Source organism: Alosa pseudoharengus, unplaced genomic scaffold (genome assembly GCF_046254945.1).
Source record: "Alosa pseudoharengus isolate Yale_2024_CS ecotype anadromous, Long Island Sound unplaced genomic scaffold, YU_APseudo_1.1 YU_APseudo_1.1_scf_17, whole genome shotgun sequence".
NCBI classification, from domain to species: domain Eukaryota; kingdom Metazoa; phylum Chordata; class Actinopteri; order Clupeiformes; family Clupeidae; genus Alosa; species Alosa pseudoharengus.
The window spans coordinates 12,953,140-12,970,639 of record NW_027468640.1 but is presented as its reverse complement, the minus strand read 5'-3'; the positions used below and the strand labels follow the sequence as shown (position 1 = coordinate 12,970,639).

General features: G+C 41.8%; 1 protein-coding gene across 1 annotated transcript in view; it reads left to right on the top strand.

Annotated features, from left to right (window-relative positions):
• Positions 1–17,500, top strand: part of LOC143127885 (phospholipid-transporting ATPase ABCA1) — a 267,356-nt gene that overhangs the window by 115,268 nt on the left and 134,588 nt on the right. Inside the window, exons 18-22 of the mRNA XM_076289598.1 lie at positions 2,858–2,971; positions 4,889–5,060; positions 9,061–9,192; positions 11,529–11,668; positions 13,614–13,751. Coding sequence (XP_076145713.1) covers positions 2,858–2,971; positions 4,889–5,060; positions 9,061–9,192; positions 11,529–11,668; positions 13,614–13,751 — 696 coding nt within the window. The remainder of the gene's footprint in view (positions 1–2,857; positions 2,972–4,888; positions 5,061–9,060; positions 9,193–11,528; positions 11,669–13,613; positions 13,752–17,500) is intronic.

Genomic DNA, 17,500 nt, shown 5'->3' with positions numbered 1-17,500 from the left:
TGCTAAACATTATATGGTATCAACCAGGGTTTCCGTTGTCCGGTAATTACCGGACATTGGCCGAAAAAAAAATGAAATGTCCGACAAAATTAAATCTCTCCGGTCAAATTGTCCGATTGAAATTGGCTAATAATCCCGTCCCCTAACGCAATCTGAATTTGAGAATAAACCTTAATATGTAAGCCTATATTATACGTCCTCTGGCTATGTTTTTAAATAAACAGGCTCTACCGTTTGAAAAGTAAGCTATTAAACAACACACATAGCCTATGCTGCATTTCAAATAGGAAGCGCACGCTTAAAATGTTCATGTTAAACAACGAACAAATGAGTGAGGCGGTTCAAACATGGCCAGGCCCAGGCAGACTAGCCTTAAAAGTTTTTTCAGAGGCCAGACGCTATGGATGATGATAAATTGGTAACGTCTGAAGCCTCAGATGTCCGGTCAACTCCACCACCACCAGATAAAAAGCAGAAGTGTCGGGCGTATCTGTCGGAATCAGTGACATTGGAAGTGGAGTTGCGGGGGGTGCGGCTGCTCCAAGACACTGTCATTCTCTGTGTACACTGGACATGCAAAGTGTTCTTTACCCAAAGCATACAGTAGGCCTATGCGTTCTCTGTCTATGATCTGCAGGGTTAGGGCCTCCTCGACGAATCGATTACTGGTCCGCGGATAATTTCTGGCACAATTAAACGGTATCATTGAACCGCGGCCGAAAGAAAAAGAAACTAAACATTTCCCAAAATAGGAAACATTTCTTAATGTATTGTTATCAAATAAAGAGGCATAGCATTAGGGGGTAGTGGTGTGAGCGCTCATTCTTGTGTGTGCGCATCTGTGTAAATTAACAGTCACCACTGGAGATAACGTGGGTAGCAGCAACAAACAACGTAGCCTTTTTAAAACAACGAACGAAGCGGACTCTTGCTGTCCATGAAAAGATATTGGCTAGATCTTGTTAGGCATGTTTAAGTTAGGCTAATGAACATGTTGCATTCTATACAGCCTGATATGTCATTCTTTAAGCTACATAGCCTGTCTCCAGTTTTCCTCAATTTGACTAATTAAGAAGGGATAATAGGATATTTGACCGGTGTATCATCAAAATGTCCGGAAAACGAAACCTCTGCCGGTCACTTTGACCGGCACCATTTTTTTCTAGCGGAAACTCTGGTATCAACTAAGTATAAGTATAAGTATATATACTTTTTTGATCCCGTGAGGGAAATTTGGTCTCTGCATTTAACCCAATCGTGAATTAGTGAAACACAAACAGCACACAGTGAACACACAGTGAGGTGAAGCACACACTATTCCCGGCGCAGTGAGCTGCCTGCTACAATGGCGGCGCTCGGGGAGCAGTGAGGGGTTAGGTGCCTTGCTCAAGGGCACTTCAGCCGCGGCCCACTGGTCGGGGCTCAATCCGGCAAGTCCAGAGTGCTAACCAGTGGGCCACGGCTGCCCAAAGTGAGCCATGGCTGCCCAAACTCAACAGCATTTTGTCAAGTAATTGAATCAGCAATAGTTTATGCTGGAAGGTAGTAACACATTGCATGGCGCATTGCGTGCCGTATCAATCAGAGCTCTATGTCGTTTTTATTTGCCTAGAAATTGCTGCAAACTCATTTTGATGATACTGACTTGGCAAGAGATGGGCGTCTTTGACATTGCTGATGCACTGTGTACTGAACATGAGCCTTCTTGTCTTTGTTTGATGCACTGAGTACCGTCTTAGTGCTACATGAGTACCCAGTATCTTGAATATTAATGACATGGCATATAAAAACCAATTTTCACATTCTGTTACTTTATATATAAGATAAAAATGCATCTGCAGCTATCAGCTTTACATAGCTAAATATCAGGCTAAAAATGTCATTAAACAGTCTTTTCTGTGGTTGTATGAAGAGTTTTGTTTTTTGATCCTTCAAAACATAAACCTGAAAACAAAATAGAAGAGGGCAAGTAAAACATAATGTATTTATTTTCTTGTTTAATTTCTATTCCATATTTTACAGTAAGGATCATGCCCTTATAATATGATGTTCAGTTACAGCACTGCCATGCTTTACTATTTTTATCACTCCACTTAACCAAAGTACTTAGATGTAATTAGGTGTACTGTATATGTTACCAGGCAACAGAAGAAAGAAGTATACTTTAGTTGACATTTGTACAAAAAAAAACAACAAAAAAAGTTGTGAAAAACAATATTGGCTAAACCTATGGAGCCTTGGACCTGATGGAGAGGGAGATAATGGATGTGTTGTTTTGATAGTTCAAAAGATATTGCAAAACATCCATCCAAGTTTTTTTTTCCCTCCATGTCATCTTGAGCTCCTTAACAACCAGCCAAGTGAATACAGAGAATCAACAACTGCTCATTCAGAAAACTGTCCAGATTGCAGAACTACACCCTAAAGTTAATCCAGTAACAAAAAGCAAATACAACTCCACCTTTTTCAGACTGCATCCCAAACACTAGTGTCGCTCAAAAAAAAATATGACATGAAAGAGGCAACATTTGTAGGCTATCTGCTAGGGTTTTGCAGAGCTTGTCAGGTAGCAAAAAAAATATTGCAGATGTTGTTGAATACTCTGATTGGATATCAACTCAAAGTTACATCGGAGTTGGAGTTCTATTGTGTGTTGCCATGGTGAAGGTGTGTGTCTGTTAACTTCTCACAGTGAGATGTAACGAGTTATAGAAACCAGGTGACATTCTATTCAACAATTTCTCACTTAAGTGACTGGTGCAAATCTATGAAAGCCTACAGCTCCGTAAAATCTGTTGACAACAATATGTTGTTGCCAAGCGATACTTGTTACACTTGTCCCTCTCCTCTTCAATAGGTCAGTATGGCATCGCTAAGCCATTCTACTTCCCCTTCACCCGATCCTACTGGTTTGGCTCAGCATCCACCTCTGAGCTGGGCACAGAGTCGGAAGACCCGGAGGACCATAAAGGTACAGTTATTGTAATGACTATAGCGATTAAAATGAATGTCTATCCTGCTTGTGTACGCTACCTACTGCTTTGGACATCCTACCATGACACATGATAGGCTATTTGGAGCAAATGTTGCACACACATAGGTATTTTGGCTATAGCCTACTTCTACTGTCCTGCTTATGATTTCACAAAGGACGGCGGGCAGAGTGTCCCATTCGTACCATGAAGGGATGTTGATTTATTTGCTGATAGCGCAAATCGTTAATTAGATCATTAATTGAACGCTGTTGCATGCAATTGGTGTATTCAAATTCACCTCCCCAGAGAGGTCTCGTCCGTTTCTATGTCTCCGCCTTGACATAGCTTTGCCCGAACTTACCGTATCGCCTTGACATAGCTTTTCCCGAACTTCCCGTATCGCCTTGACATAGCTTTTCCCGAACTTCCCGTATCGCCTTGACATAGCTTTTCCCGAACTTCCCGTATCGCCGTAGACATAGCTTTTCCCGAACTTCCCGTATCGCCGTAGACATAGCTTTTCCCGAACTTCCCGTATCGCCTTGCCATAGCTTTTCCCGAACTTCCCGTATCGCCGTAGACATAGCTTTTCCCGAACTTCCCGTATCGCCGTAGACATTTAATACGCCTGAGTGTGAGAGAAGCCTTTAAGATATGGAGACATTGCTGCCAAACTTGGGGCCCTAGAGAGCTACTAGCACATACCACGTTTACGAAACTGAATGACAAAACATTTTGATCATAACTCAAGATGGAATCCTTTCATTCTAAAGAGAACTACCACACACACACACACACACACACACTAACACACACACACACACACACACACACACACACACTTTAAAAAAACAGCTCTTCCATAACATACACTAATGGGGCCTTAACATGAGAACAGGCCCTCTCATTTCCTAATAAAACCGCAGTAGCCATGGCAGTAATTACCTTTTAATGGTGAAGATCTGGAATGTGGAGCATGTGATGAAAAGTCAGGCTATACTCAGGAGCTTGGCTGTTGATATGCTGCTGTCTGTGGTCATTTTTCACTACAAGGAGAAAAAGTGCTTCTGCCTTTCATGTCCAGACATACTCCTGTTCATGGTTTATTTTTTTTTGTAAGAGTGAAAGGCGTGTAAGGAAAGAAATAATTTTTTTTGTAAGAGTGAAAGGCGTGTAAGGAAGGAAATTAAGAAGTTCTGTTCAGTGGTGTGTGCAAAACAGTGTTAAATGTACACAGGTGTTTCAAGTACTCCAATATGTGTGTGTGTTTTGTTTTTGATTGTGAGCATCGCGACTGGAAGAACACCCCAGTTTGTGTTTGTGTGTGCGTGTGTGTGTGAGAGAGAGAGAGAGAGAGAGAGAGAGAGAGAGAGAGAGAGAGAGAGAGAGAAAGCAAGATTAGGAGCGATGACACTCTCCCTCTCTCTCTGTCTGACACTCTTTCTCTCTGTCTGTCTCTCTCTCTCTGGCCTTCTGTTTGCTATGTCTTGTTAAATAATGACAGGTGGTCTTTCTGGAACTTTCCACCCACCAGTCGTGCCTTCAGAGAGGATTGGCTTCAGACAGCAATAGTGACTAGAGCCTCAGCTGCTGTGTAATTAAGTAAAGGGTCTCAGAGACAGAGAGTAGTGTCTAATAAAAAGCACTATGCCATGTTATTATGCCCTGTAGATGTTTTATGTTGTTAATGCCTTTTACTAACATCAGTCTTGTTTTGGTCGGTTTGAACTAAATACACCATTATGCAATTGTATTGCATTAAGTTATTCTACGCTTTCCATATCATTACATTATGTATATGTCTTTGTTGAGACATTGTGTAGCTATTAGTCTTACTTCGACTGTGTGTGTGTGTGTGTGTGTGTGTGTGTGTGTGTGTGTGTGTGTGTGTGTGTGTGTGTGATTTATCACAGGTTACCTAGAGAAGCCTCCTCCGAATATAAGAGCCGGTGTGTCCGTCCGCAACCTGGTCAAGATCTACAAGACGGGGAAGAAGCTGGCAGTGGACGGCCTGAGTCTGGACTTCTATGAGAACCAGATCACCTCATTTCTGGGCCATAATGGAGCAGGGAAAACAACAACAATGTGGGTGATGGGGACACAGCTTGACAGCATTAGGAGATAGCAGGCATGCGTGTGCATATTAATATGGCTGCAGATATCCATGTACACTGACATACTGCACAATATTAGTGCCACACACAACTGGAAATAACATACAGTCACATGTCCTCCTCCTTTCACATGTGCATAGGCTATGCATACATATTTGTATCATACAGACTCACACACACACACACCCTCTCTCTTAAACGCACACACGCACACACACACGCACACACGCACTCTCTCTCTCTCTCTCTCTCTCTCACACACACACACACACACACACACACACACACACACACACACACACACACTCACACTCAGATGTTTTAAGGGTAGACATTGCATTTTTTCCCCTTTAGGGACTGTTGGTTATTTATTGAAGGGGCCACCGGAGGAAAATAGGGGAGGGTCATGTCTTTTTATTTTTTGTTGAGGGGAGGGTCACCTAATTTTTTTTTGTCAAAAAAATCAGCAAAAAATCAAAGTGGCTTGTTTGATTGTTGATTTCTGTCGCCATATAGATTTCCCGGGTTTCTCACGGAAAATGTCAACATTCTCTCCATTAACGTTGGAAGGGTTGGAGCAACAAAGTAGCCTACTTTATTCATGCCTAACAGCCTATATTCATTTGGTCAACTTTATCCAGCCCTAAAAAAGCTAAATTTACCTTTGGTTTACTTGTATTTTACCGTGTAGCCACACAACAGTGTTCATGCTTAACATAGTAAAGCATACTGTGCTTCATTCATCCACACATCCAGCTCCTAACGTTTTGACAAGCATTTCTACCAATTGACCTTGTTCCTGCCCATCTCTAGCTTTGCTGTCTCCATCCTTTCTGTATTATAGTATTTATTGGTAACCAGCAACAAGTGCAATTTGTTAATCGCTGTCATTCTCTCTCCTGCGCAAACAAAAATATGTTACTTTCCAAGTAGCAGTGTGTAGTTTTGCTTCATAAAGTTGAACACATACATTTGGTTATTTCATATAAATAGCCAGTTTATGGTCTACAGTGTAGTGTTGGTAAGTTATGGTAGGCCAACTTGGAGTGAATATACAAACAGGGGAAATTCTTTGTCCAGCTTGATGGTAGGCAGGTGCGCACGTAGACATACGACCGAACACTGCAAACGCAAATGAATCGTGTTCTCACGACAACCACGCCGCTAACTTAAATAGCTTAACATCACTCTAAGTTTGCATTTAAGCAAGCAAAACGATAATTTGAATACATCTGTTTCACTGGAAGGGCAAGGGGGTAACAACAGGACAACACATGGCCAGATGACAGGACTAATGTTTATTACAGTAATATGGGATATTCTACGGGAAAATATTAAAACGGCAAGACAGCGGGGGGAAAGTTAAAATACGTGATAAACCCGGAAAAATTTGGCATGTTAGGTATGTTTCGGTCCCTGTGATTATTTGTGAAATTGTGCAAACAGCCTTTTCAAGTCATTTAAGGAAGGAGTGGTAGCATGCAAGCTCCCAAATTGATGCTCGTCTGAAAAATATAGTTTTGGATAATGTTCAGCTTTGGCAGCTTTACAATGACTGAGGAAGCCTAGAGACGAGTCCATAGCAACCAGATGATGTGTTGAATTTGTTATTACCCAGTGTGCTTTGTTGAATGGTCTCAATGTTTTATTGTTTTAGCCTATTTCATGTGAATACTTACTAGAGGAGTAGGCCTAACTTATTTCAAGTAGGCTAATGCAGTTGCAGAAAGTGTGCATTCAGTTTTCATGCTTATTGTGTTTCCACAACAATGTTAGTGAGTAAATCTACTGAAATGGCCACCATCTTGGTGAAGTGTGATGTGTAAGATCAGAAAGCAGAGGTTGACTTTAGAACGGTAGCCTAGTCAGTGTGTTTTCATAGCGCATAATAGCGTGGGCGTAAGGCATCGACAATTGATCGGGGAGGGTCATGTCTTTTTTGAAAATTCTGCTGGAGGGTCGTTGAAAATTTTCTAGCAGGCAGGGGAGGGTCATGCGACTTTTGATTGAAGCACTCAAAATCCCTCCGGTGGCCCCTTTTATAAATAACGAACAGTCCCTTAGATAAACATAATTCCTGTTACAGCTGAAATGTGGCAATACTTTGCTAGTTGACACACACACACACAGACACACACACACACCCACTCCCTGAGCTAACTGTAGTGATTGTGAATCTGGTGACTCCTGACCAAAATGGTTCCTGATGTCCATAGAGTGGTGAGAGGTCAGTGGTAATCAAGATGTGGCAAGGTGAAGATGTCACACACACACACACACACACACACACACTCAAACTCAATGACAGGTGCAGTGGTGTCGCACATCGCTGAGCACAAGCCACATCAGGTGAGATGGATGGCTTCGCCAAAACAAAGGAATTTAGAGGCGGATTTCGAGGACACATCATGTTGTTGGTTTTCTCTATCTCTCTTTCTGTCTCCCTCTCTCTTTTTCTCTCCCTCTCTCTTTCTCTCTCTCATACATACACACTCACTCTCACTGTATTATTTTTCTCACTTTCTCACTATTCTTTCTCTATCACTCTTTTTTTTCTGACCACATTCCTCTCTCTCTTTCATTTGCAATCTTTCTCTTTCATCCTGTCCTGTCCTTTCTTTAGCTCTCTTCTCTCTCTCTCTCTGACTAGCCTGGTTTAAAGTATGTATTTAATTACAGAGTCTTATATGACTTCACAACAGGCTTGATGTCCCAGTGAGGCAAAAAGAACCAGGCTCTGACCAGAGAGAAAAACTGCTAAATAAATAGACTGAGATTAATCGACATCACCTAGAGACGTTCTCTTGATAGTATACCTTCGGCACACAGCTAAATCTATTTATTAGAGAAGTAATTGCTGTGTGCATATTTGTTTAATTAGCATTCTTTTGTGGTGCTTGCAAATGGAACAATTAGGTATGATTGTGAAATGATTACATTTGCCTTACAGATTCTTTATGAATATTACAGTATAACCTAATGTACTGTATTATCAACACCAATTTACCCATTATGCTGTATACAGAGCTGCTGCTTGGAAATGCGCTCTAGGCATTGATTAACCCCAAACAGCTCATCTTAGTTACTAAAAGATACACATTCGTAACATTTTTTGATGAAAAAATCCCTTCATGGCCTTAAAAACGGCTCACAAGCATCTCAATTCCCTCCGTCTCATCTCCGATGCTATTCACCCTGCCTCCGACACTGTATAACTCTATCTTCTTGACAACGCAGTTTGACAACATTATCAAATGGCTAACATTAATGCTAATGTAAGATAGCTCAATTACTATGACACGCTAGCTTGCGTATCCTGTTAAGCTAAATGCGCATCCTCAGAAAAAAAATAAAAAATTCCACAAATTATATGGTAAACTTCAGCCCGTAAATCAGCAAGGATTGGGTTCCATCTGTTGTCATGCAACAATGACGGGCTGTTCTGAAACATCAACTTGGGCACTGCCTCTCAAAAATACTGGATATTTAACTCATAATGTTTAACTCATTAGAAACAATGGACATGTGAAAAAGGTCAAAAAGTTACTGGTTACGTGACTTTAAAAGTGTTAAATGGTGGATTGCTCTACCAGTTGCCAGCAGAGCAGAGGCATCCCTCTCTATCTTCAAGAATCTCTTGAAGACCCAGCTCTTTCGAGAGTAGCCTACCTCCTCTCCTGGGCCCTGTGCGAACCTAATGCCTAACTTGCATTTAATATGCACTTCTATCTACTACCATCTCTACTGAATACATTCCTCAGCTTTAGATACACTGCACTATCATCCTCTGATATTGTATTGCATGCAAGGTTTGAATTTGATATTACACTATAAGGTCTCCATCTCTTGCATCGTTATTTAAGGTTACTATTTCATATGCACTGTCTGTGATCTGTGCATGGGACAAATAAAGTGTCAGGCTTTGATCGTTGACCTTTGACCCTGGACCGTTGACCTTGTGTTACCCGCAGGTCCATCCTGACCGGCCTGTTCGCTCCCACCTCCGGGACGGCCATCATCAACGGCTACGACATCCGCACTGATATGGACTCCATCAGAAAGCACCTGGGAATGTGTCCTCAACATAACGTCCTATTCGACGAGTATGTAGACACTGTCTCAGAGTCAGAATCAGAAACTGATGAGTGTGTGTGTGTGTGTGTGTGTGTGTGTGTGTGTGTGTGTGTAAAAGCCAGTCTATTATCGTCAATGTGTGGCACAAACAATTTCAACATTCACAAGGGGCAAGATGCAGACAGTTAGACATAAATAGAAACTATAAATGTCTGAAAGCATATTTAAAGATTGCACAGTATGCAGTGTACAATATGCTAAAATTATGTTAAATTAGTGAAGCAATGTACAACTCACATACTATCTCTCTCTGTGGTCTGCAATTAACATTTTTTTTTGTTTCAGAGGTACCCTGTAAGTTATTTTCGGATAATCATTTGTAGGACCTCATGGCTGTGCGCAGTTGTGCAATGCAGTTGTCATCAATGGTATTTGGACTGTAGTCCATTTCGGTGATATGTTCAGATTCGGAATGATAGCCTTGATGAATCAATTCTTGCAATGCTCTTCAGATGGATGAATCTGTGCGGAGTGCAGAAGGCCATTCAGATAGTTTTCTGAGTAGTTTGAGAAGTTTTGAGAAATTATATTTATGATCACAGACACCTCAGTTTCTTTGTGTGAGACCTTCAATTGTTGAATAGCTCAATTCTTTCGACAACTGAGTCTGGTCTATCTGAAAAATAAAATAAAAAAATATCTATTATCATTATTTTTGGACATATATTTTACGGCCCTCACTGACACGATGTCCTTCCACTATTACAGTTTTTTGTGAAGTGCAAGCATGGCATCAGAAGTATGAAAGCTAACCTGCAACATTTAGATACCCACCACACATTTTTCAGTTTAAGCCAATCAAAAGGTAAGCTGTGTAGTAATGGGGCATGGCGAGTTGAATGCCAAGTGCAGAATAGCAGCGCTGTGCGCTAGGCTGGCAGATCTGGTTTTACTGGGCTGCGTTTAAGAGGAAGTAAAGCACGGGGGTAGCAACATCTCTTGCTTGTGTTTACATCATTTCATCACCATTATCATCATCATCGTCATCATTGTCGTTGTCGTTGTTTATGTGGTTGTGGCGCTGACTCAGTTATGTGGAGTTGTGTGTGTGTGTGTGTGTGTGTGTGAGTGTCCCCACTGAGAGTAATGAGTTGGGGCAGCTCAACTCTTGCATCACAGTTACAGCTGCATGCTCTGCTCCTAGTCGCTCACGTTAATATTTAAACATCTAACCCTAAACACCTCACATCTTCCCTATGGTCTGCACCCCTGCTGCACCCCTGCCTTCCCCCTTGCCAAACTTACCACACTCTCTCTCTCTCACACACACACACACACACACACACACACACACACACACACACACACACACACACACATTCTTTAGCCCAAAGGGGGGGGAACTACCTCCTCAACACAGTCTCAGAAACACACATACTGACATTCCACTTGATAGGAGGCCATGAGTCACAACAGAACCAGATGGTGTTGTTCCGGAGACGAGGTGCATTTGTCAGGGTCGGTTTGTCGCGCCGGTGAACCGCGGACCCAATAGATTTGGCACGGGGACTGGCAAACACCGATACAGATGTTTGACGAGTGTTTGACAAGGCCGTTGTGCACGAGTGTGTTTGTGCTTGTGTAACAGTGTACGGACAAAGCGGTCATGCTTTGCAATTTCACAGTGGCCGATGCTGTGGTGCACATAAATAGTTATTGTGTATCCAACTGCACATTCTGTGGGCTTTGGGTCATTGTGGTCTATATACACCTTCCACGTGTGGCGGCATCCTGGTATTGCAAAAGGTATATAAATCTCTTATGAGATCATCTTTGTTTTCCAATCACACAGAATTATTTTCTCTGTGACTTTTCAGTTGACACATTCAGTTTTGACACATCTGTAAAGCTAGGTGTGTTTGTTTTGGCTCATCTGTAAAGCTACAGTAGGTGTGTTTGTTTTGACACACCTGTAAAGCTAGGTGTGTTTGTTTTGACACATCTGTAAAGCTAGGTGTGTTTGTTTTGGCTCATCTGTGAAGCTAGGTGTGTTTGTTTTGTCTCATCTGTAAAGCTAGGTGTGTTTGTTTTGGCTCATCTGTAAAGCTACAGTAGGTGTGTTTGTTTTGACACACCTGTAAAGCTAGGTGTGTTTGTTTTGACACATCTGTAAAGCTAGGTGTGTTTGTTTTGGCTCATCTGTGAAGCTAGGTGTGTTTGTTTTGTCTAATCTGTAAAGCTAGGTGTGTTTGTTTTGGCTCATCTGTAAAGCTACAGTAGGTGTGTTTGTTTTGACACACCTGTAAAGCTAGGTGTGTTTGTTTTTGGCTCACCTGTCCTCCTTGTATGTTGTCCGATTTCTCAGCCTGACCGTGGAGGAGCACATCTATTTCTACGCCCGCTTGAAAGGGAGGAGCAAGAAGGAGGTGGACATCGAGATCGACCAGATGATTCAAGATGTCGGTCTGCCACACAAGAGAAAAGAGCTGGCGAAGAACCTATCTGGTGAGCTCACTATTAAGGTGTCATGATGACGGACAGCTTCTAGGCCGAAGATATCAGCTAGTCATCTATGTGTTTGTTCTTTACATGTTAGAGCCCACAGTCATTTTTAGTATCACAAAATATGAGACCTCTGTCAATGTTAATTGCACACAATAACAATATACATTTATATTTGCATGAAAACTGACTTCTGAATATGCAGAATAACATGTCTGGAGGATTTGTATCCCCAAACACTACAATCTCACCAGTCTGAATGAAGTAGACATTGTTGTTGACATCTGCAAACCATTAGCAAATCATGGCTATATGGACACAACTGACTGTCCTCTGCTCTGGATATATTCTGATTATATTGTGTGTATGTCTGCTGAAAAGGTTTATTATATGTTATTATATCATTACCCAAATTAGGAAAGCCTATTGGGTTTATTCAAAGAGTTTTATTTAGAGATTAGATAGTATCATTCATTCATTCATTCATTCATTCATTCATTCATTTTGTTCCATTCAGCATTTGCTTAATAAAAAAAATGTCAAAAATGTTGGAGTTTGTCGGAGAATGGTTGGCCTGTGGCCAGAAAGAACACTTATGAGTAATGAATATGAACACAAACTATCCATTTGCTGTCCAATGATGGCTATTTCACAGTCAACAATGTAATGTATGACCCATAGTAGCCTACTGGACTGAGTACAGCTTTGTGTAATAATAGGACACACACACACACACACACACACACACACACACACACACACACACACACACACACACACACACACACACACACACACACACACACATACGCACGCACACACACACACACACACGCACACACACCTACCTGGGTTAAGATGCTGTGCTGTTTGCAGGTGTGTGGTTGCGTAGTAGTGCAGCAGCTGTGTTGTCTCTGACTAGATCTGAGATAAATGAAGTCATTCTCATGCTAACTGCTCTCAGGGGGGTTCTGTAAACTCTCTCTGATTCTCCTAATTTCACTCTTATGCTCTCCCCCTCTCCCTGTACCCCCCCCCCCACCTCCTGTATGGCCCTCTTTTTCTTCAAATACCTTCCGTTCAATCTCCCTCTATCCTCTACTCTCTGCCCTACCCTCTCTCTTTTTCTTTCACTCTCTCTCCCTTTTGCTATCTATTTTTATTTCTCTCTTTCTCTCTTTATTTCACTATCTCTCTTTCTCTCTTTCTCTCTGTATTGGCCTCACTCTTCTCCTTCTTTTCCTCAATCTCCCTCCTTTCTCTCTGCTTTGCCTTCCTGCCTCGCCCTCTCTCTCCCCTTGTCTTCCTTTTTCTACTCTATGTCTCTCTCTCTCCCCTCTTTCTCTCTCTATCTCTCTCTCCCCTCTTTCTCTCTATGTCTCTCTCTCTCCCCTCTTTCTCTCTATGTCTCTCTCTCTCCCCTCTTTCTCTCTATGTCTCTCTCTCTCCCCTCTTTCTCTCTATGTCTCTCTCCCCTCTTTCTCTCTATGTCTCTCTCCCCTCTTTCTCTCTCTATGTCTCTCTCCCCTCTTTCTCTCTCTATGTCTCTATCTCCCCTCTTTCTCTCTCTATGTCTCTATCTCCCCTCTTTCTCTCTGCATCCCTCTCTCCCTTCTTTCTCTCTCTCTCTCTCTCCCCTCTTTCTCTCTCTATGTCTCTCTCTCCCCACGTTCTCTCTACATCCCTCTATCCCTTCTTTCTCTCTCTGTCTCTCTATTCCCTTCTTTCTCTCTCTGTCTCTCTCTCCCCTCTTTCTCTCTCTATGTCCCTCTCTCCCTTCTTTCTCTCTCTATGTCCTTCTCTCCTTTCCTTCTCTCTTTATGTCTCTCTCTCCTTTCTTTCTCTCTCTATGTCCTTCTCTCCTTTCCTTCTCTCTCTATGTCTCTCTCTCCTTTCTTTCTTTCTCTCTCTCTGTCTCTCTTTCTGCTCTTCCTCTCTCTTGCTCCAGGTGGGATGCAGAGGAAGCTGTCTGTTGCCATAGCGTTTGTGGGTGGGTCCAACATAGTGATTCTGGACGAGCCCACGGCTGGAGTGGACCCGTATGCCCGCAGAGGGATCTGGGAACTCCTCCTCAAGTATAAACAAGGTGTGTGTTTGTGTGTTTGTGTGTGTGTGTGTGTGTGTGTGTGTGTGTGTGTGTGTGTGTGTGTGTGTGTGTGTGTCTGTGTATGTGTGTGTGTGTGTGTGTGTGTGTGTGTATGTATGTGTATGTATGTGTGTGTGTGTGTGTGTGTATGTATGTGTGTGTGTATGTATGTATGTATGTGTGTGTGTGTGTGTGTGTGTGTGTGTGTGTGTGTGTGTGTGTGTGTGTGTGTGTGTGTGTCTGTGTGTGTGTGTGAGAGAGAGAGAGCGAGAGAGAGAGAGTCTTTTTGTCTGTGTTTGTGGGTATTTCATGTCTTTGCATTGTGTGTTTTTGTTTGTGGGTTTGTGTGTGACTTGTGCCTCAGTGACTATGAATGTGTGTGTTTCTGGTGGGAATAGAAAGGGTGCAAGTCAAGGACAAGGATGAAGGACTAAAATATAGACTCTAACTTATAATACTTTCAAAAAGTAGTCTCACTGAAGCAGAAAGATTGTTCAGAATGGCTGGCACACATCAGAATCTCACACGGAGAAGAAAAAAAAAAACACGGTTTCTCTGGATAATAAATTCTCATAAAAAAAAGGAAAAAAAAAAGAATAAAAACTACCACAGGCTCTGCCTTCATCTGGATGTAACAATCTGGCTCGCTCCCTGTCCCTCATTATGAAAACTCCAACAGACTTTTACACTCTTGGCGGAGTGTCGTCATGCCGATACGTTTACCCACTCATCTCCGTGATGTCTCCTTCCAAACAAAGAGACAGTAGTGACAGCCACAGCAACGTTTTCCTTTGGGCGTCTCACTCTCTCTCGCTCGCTCGCTCTCAGAACGAAAAAAAAAAAAAAAAAACATTTAGCACTCTTGTTAATCTTCAACTATTCAATGGCTTGTCACTCCGCAGCACAGACAATCAATCTGTTTGCTTGATCTGCCAGTGAACCCAAAGCACAAAGCGGACATTATAATAACACATTTCCACGGCACATCCAAACGTTTAATGTGCGCCGGGCGGCATTTCGAAGCGGCAGCAGTTGCCATTAGCGAAGCGCTCACTAATTAAGTCCCTTCAGCTCACACCCCTTCAGCGTACACCCCCCCCCCCCCCCCCCACACACCACACCACCACCACCACTTCCCACCCACCACCATCACCACCACCTCCCCTGCCTTTACAGGATGAAAATTATTCCCGTTGTCTTTGAGGACTCACAGATGTCTCTCCGTCGCAAACTGTTGTCATGTCTGTCTGGTCTGTTATTATACAATCTGAAGTTAAAGTGTCTGAAAGAGTCTTTGTGTATGTTCTTTTCCCTCTTCTTTTGTTGTTCTGTGAATCGTTAAAATGTGTAGCATGAATGCGCAGTACACTTAGTTCCCAAAGACTTAAGTATGTTTTTCGTTTTATGATTACGTATTTACAGTCTGTAGTTGTTTTCTAAAACCTAAACGTGTTACACATGTGGACAAATGATGATTTTGTCTTTTAACTCAATGTTGTACGTGCGAGTATGTGCTATATATAATGATATAAATAGAAAAATAAAATGGATGTTCTATGATGTATACTATGATGATATGGAGCAGTGATCAGTGAGTCTAGAAGTGTCTGGTAAATATCAGTCAACTTTAACTTTAACTTCTTGGAGCCCCCTTGTGATTCCGATCCTCTCCAGCATGCACTGGGCTCTTTCTTGGACAATTCTTCACTGTTCCACCAAAGTCCATGAAAATGGACCAGTAGTTTTTGCCTAGTCCTGCCTACATGACGGGGTGGAGGTAATATGAATGTAATTTGCAGTGAAAAAGACAACTTGAAAGTGAGACTTGGAGGGAAATTATACTCCAGACAACTGAAGTGGGAACTATATATTTTTGGCCTATCGTCCCACTCGGTAATTGATGACCGGTCCCAATGCTATCTCTCATTCAGTGCAGCCATTCTGATGGTAATCACTCACAATGATTTTACGATAACTTGCGAATTAGCTCTTGGTTGCTTAAGGCTCAGAAAACAGATTCTTCTCTCTCTAATCTAATCAAATAAGAATTTAACGAAACAGACAAGATCTGTTTTAACTTCTTACAAGTAGAATCCATAAATGTCATTACTGTCACCGACAGTATACTTTTCTGTCATTGACAGATTCACCCAGGAAACCTGTATAAACCTGTATAAATTGTGTTCTTCAGAGAGTGCAGACATTGAGAAAGCTAGCCATTGCATGCTGTAGAAAGGAGCACATGGATATTGCTTTTTGGCATCTGAAATAACGTTGGTGCTGTCATAAGTCCCTTTGGACCAAAGCATCTGCAAAGAGCCGTAAACATGAACATAAAAGATGTAACTGTGGAAGATAGTGTTAACACTTAAGAATGAGTGTCTCTGTTGGGTTAAGATAAGTAGACATCACACACATGGTGCTTGTTTGCAAAAGTTATTCTCATTTGCAATTTGAAATGTCAAAAAACATTGAACGTATGATTAACTAATTAAATCAAAAGTGTAAAACTAAAGACTGTATAATCACAGTGATTAAAAAATAATCTATTTTTGAAAATAAGTTTTAACTGGGATGCGTCATTGATCATAATTCATTATTTTCGAATTTCTTTTCTTAAATTGTTAAACTGTCTTCTGTTCATTTGTACTATTATGGCAATGGCCTACAGCGAGTTAACACTAACCTTTATTGTCTCTACCCAGTTATTTTCTATTCATTTCCCCCTATGTGTGTGTGTGTGTGTGTGTGTGTGTGTGTGTGTGTGTGTGTGTGTGTGTGTGTGTGTGTGTGTGTGTGTGTGTGTGTGTGTGTGTGTGTGTGTGTGTGTGTGCGTGCGTGTGTGTTAGTTATCGTCTCTACCAAGTTGTATTTTCTATTAATTCCCACCTGTGTGTGTGTGTGTGTGTTAGCGTGTTAGCACTAACCTTTATGGTTAATTATTCATTTTCCCCTGCTCCTTCATTTTGACATAAGACAAGATTGTTGATCTTAATTGATTTTAATTGGGGCTGCTGATGCTCTCTGTGTGTGTGCGTGTGCGTATGCATGTGCGTGTGTGTGTGAGTATCCAAGACAAGCTTGTTGATTTTAAATGTGGTATTTGCTGCATGTTAATGCGGTATTCATGTTTAAAGTGGTTACATAAAGATGCTTAAGTCCCAGTCTGCCCTGTCAGTGTTGCTGTTTGTATGCATAGAAAGTTCTAAAGTGCATGCATCATGGGAGGTAATAAGCCTTATTGTGTGTATGTGTGTGTGTGTGTGTGTGTGTGTGTGTGTGTGTGTGTGTGTGTGTGTGTGTGTGTGTGTGTATGTGTATGTGTGTGTGTGTGTGTGTGTGTGTGTGTGTGTGTGTCAGAGAGTATACATTTATCATGTGTGTTTTTCAGACACTATGGATTTGTGTGTGTGTGTGTGTGTGTGTGTGCATGCATGTGTGTGTGTGTGTGTTTATGACTGACTGTTCCTTCACTGGAAAATCGCTCTTCCTGCTATCAAAGAAATGCAGACGACTTCTCCTGATAACTTTGCAAATATCCACATCGTTGCTTACGCTCCACACAATTCCATGCTAAAGCCGCGACTCCAAACTCACACACCTTTATCTTACCGTGCATATAGTTCCCGCTTATATTTTTTTATTTTCCGGCATTTTCCGGCACTTTGATCTATTGCATTGCCCCTTAATACGCCACAACACATCATAAATCACCGTAACCCTGTGTGCCTTTTACAGAGCAAATAACC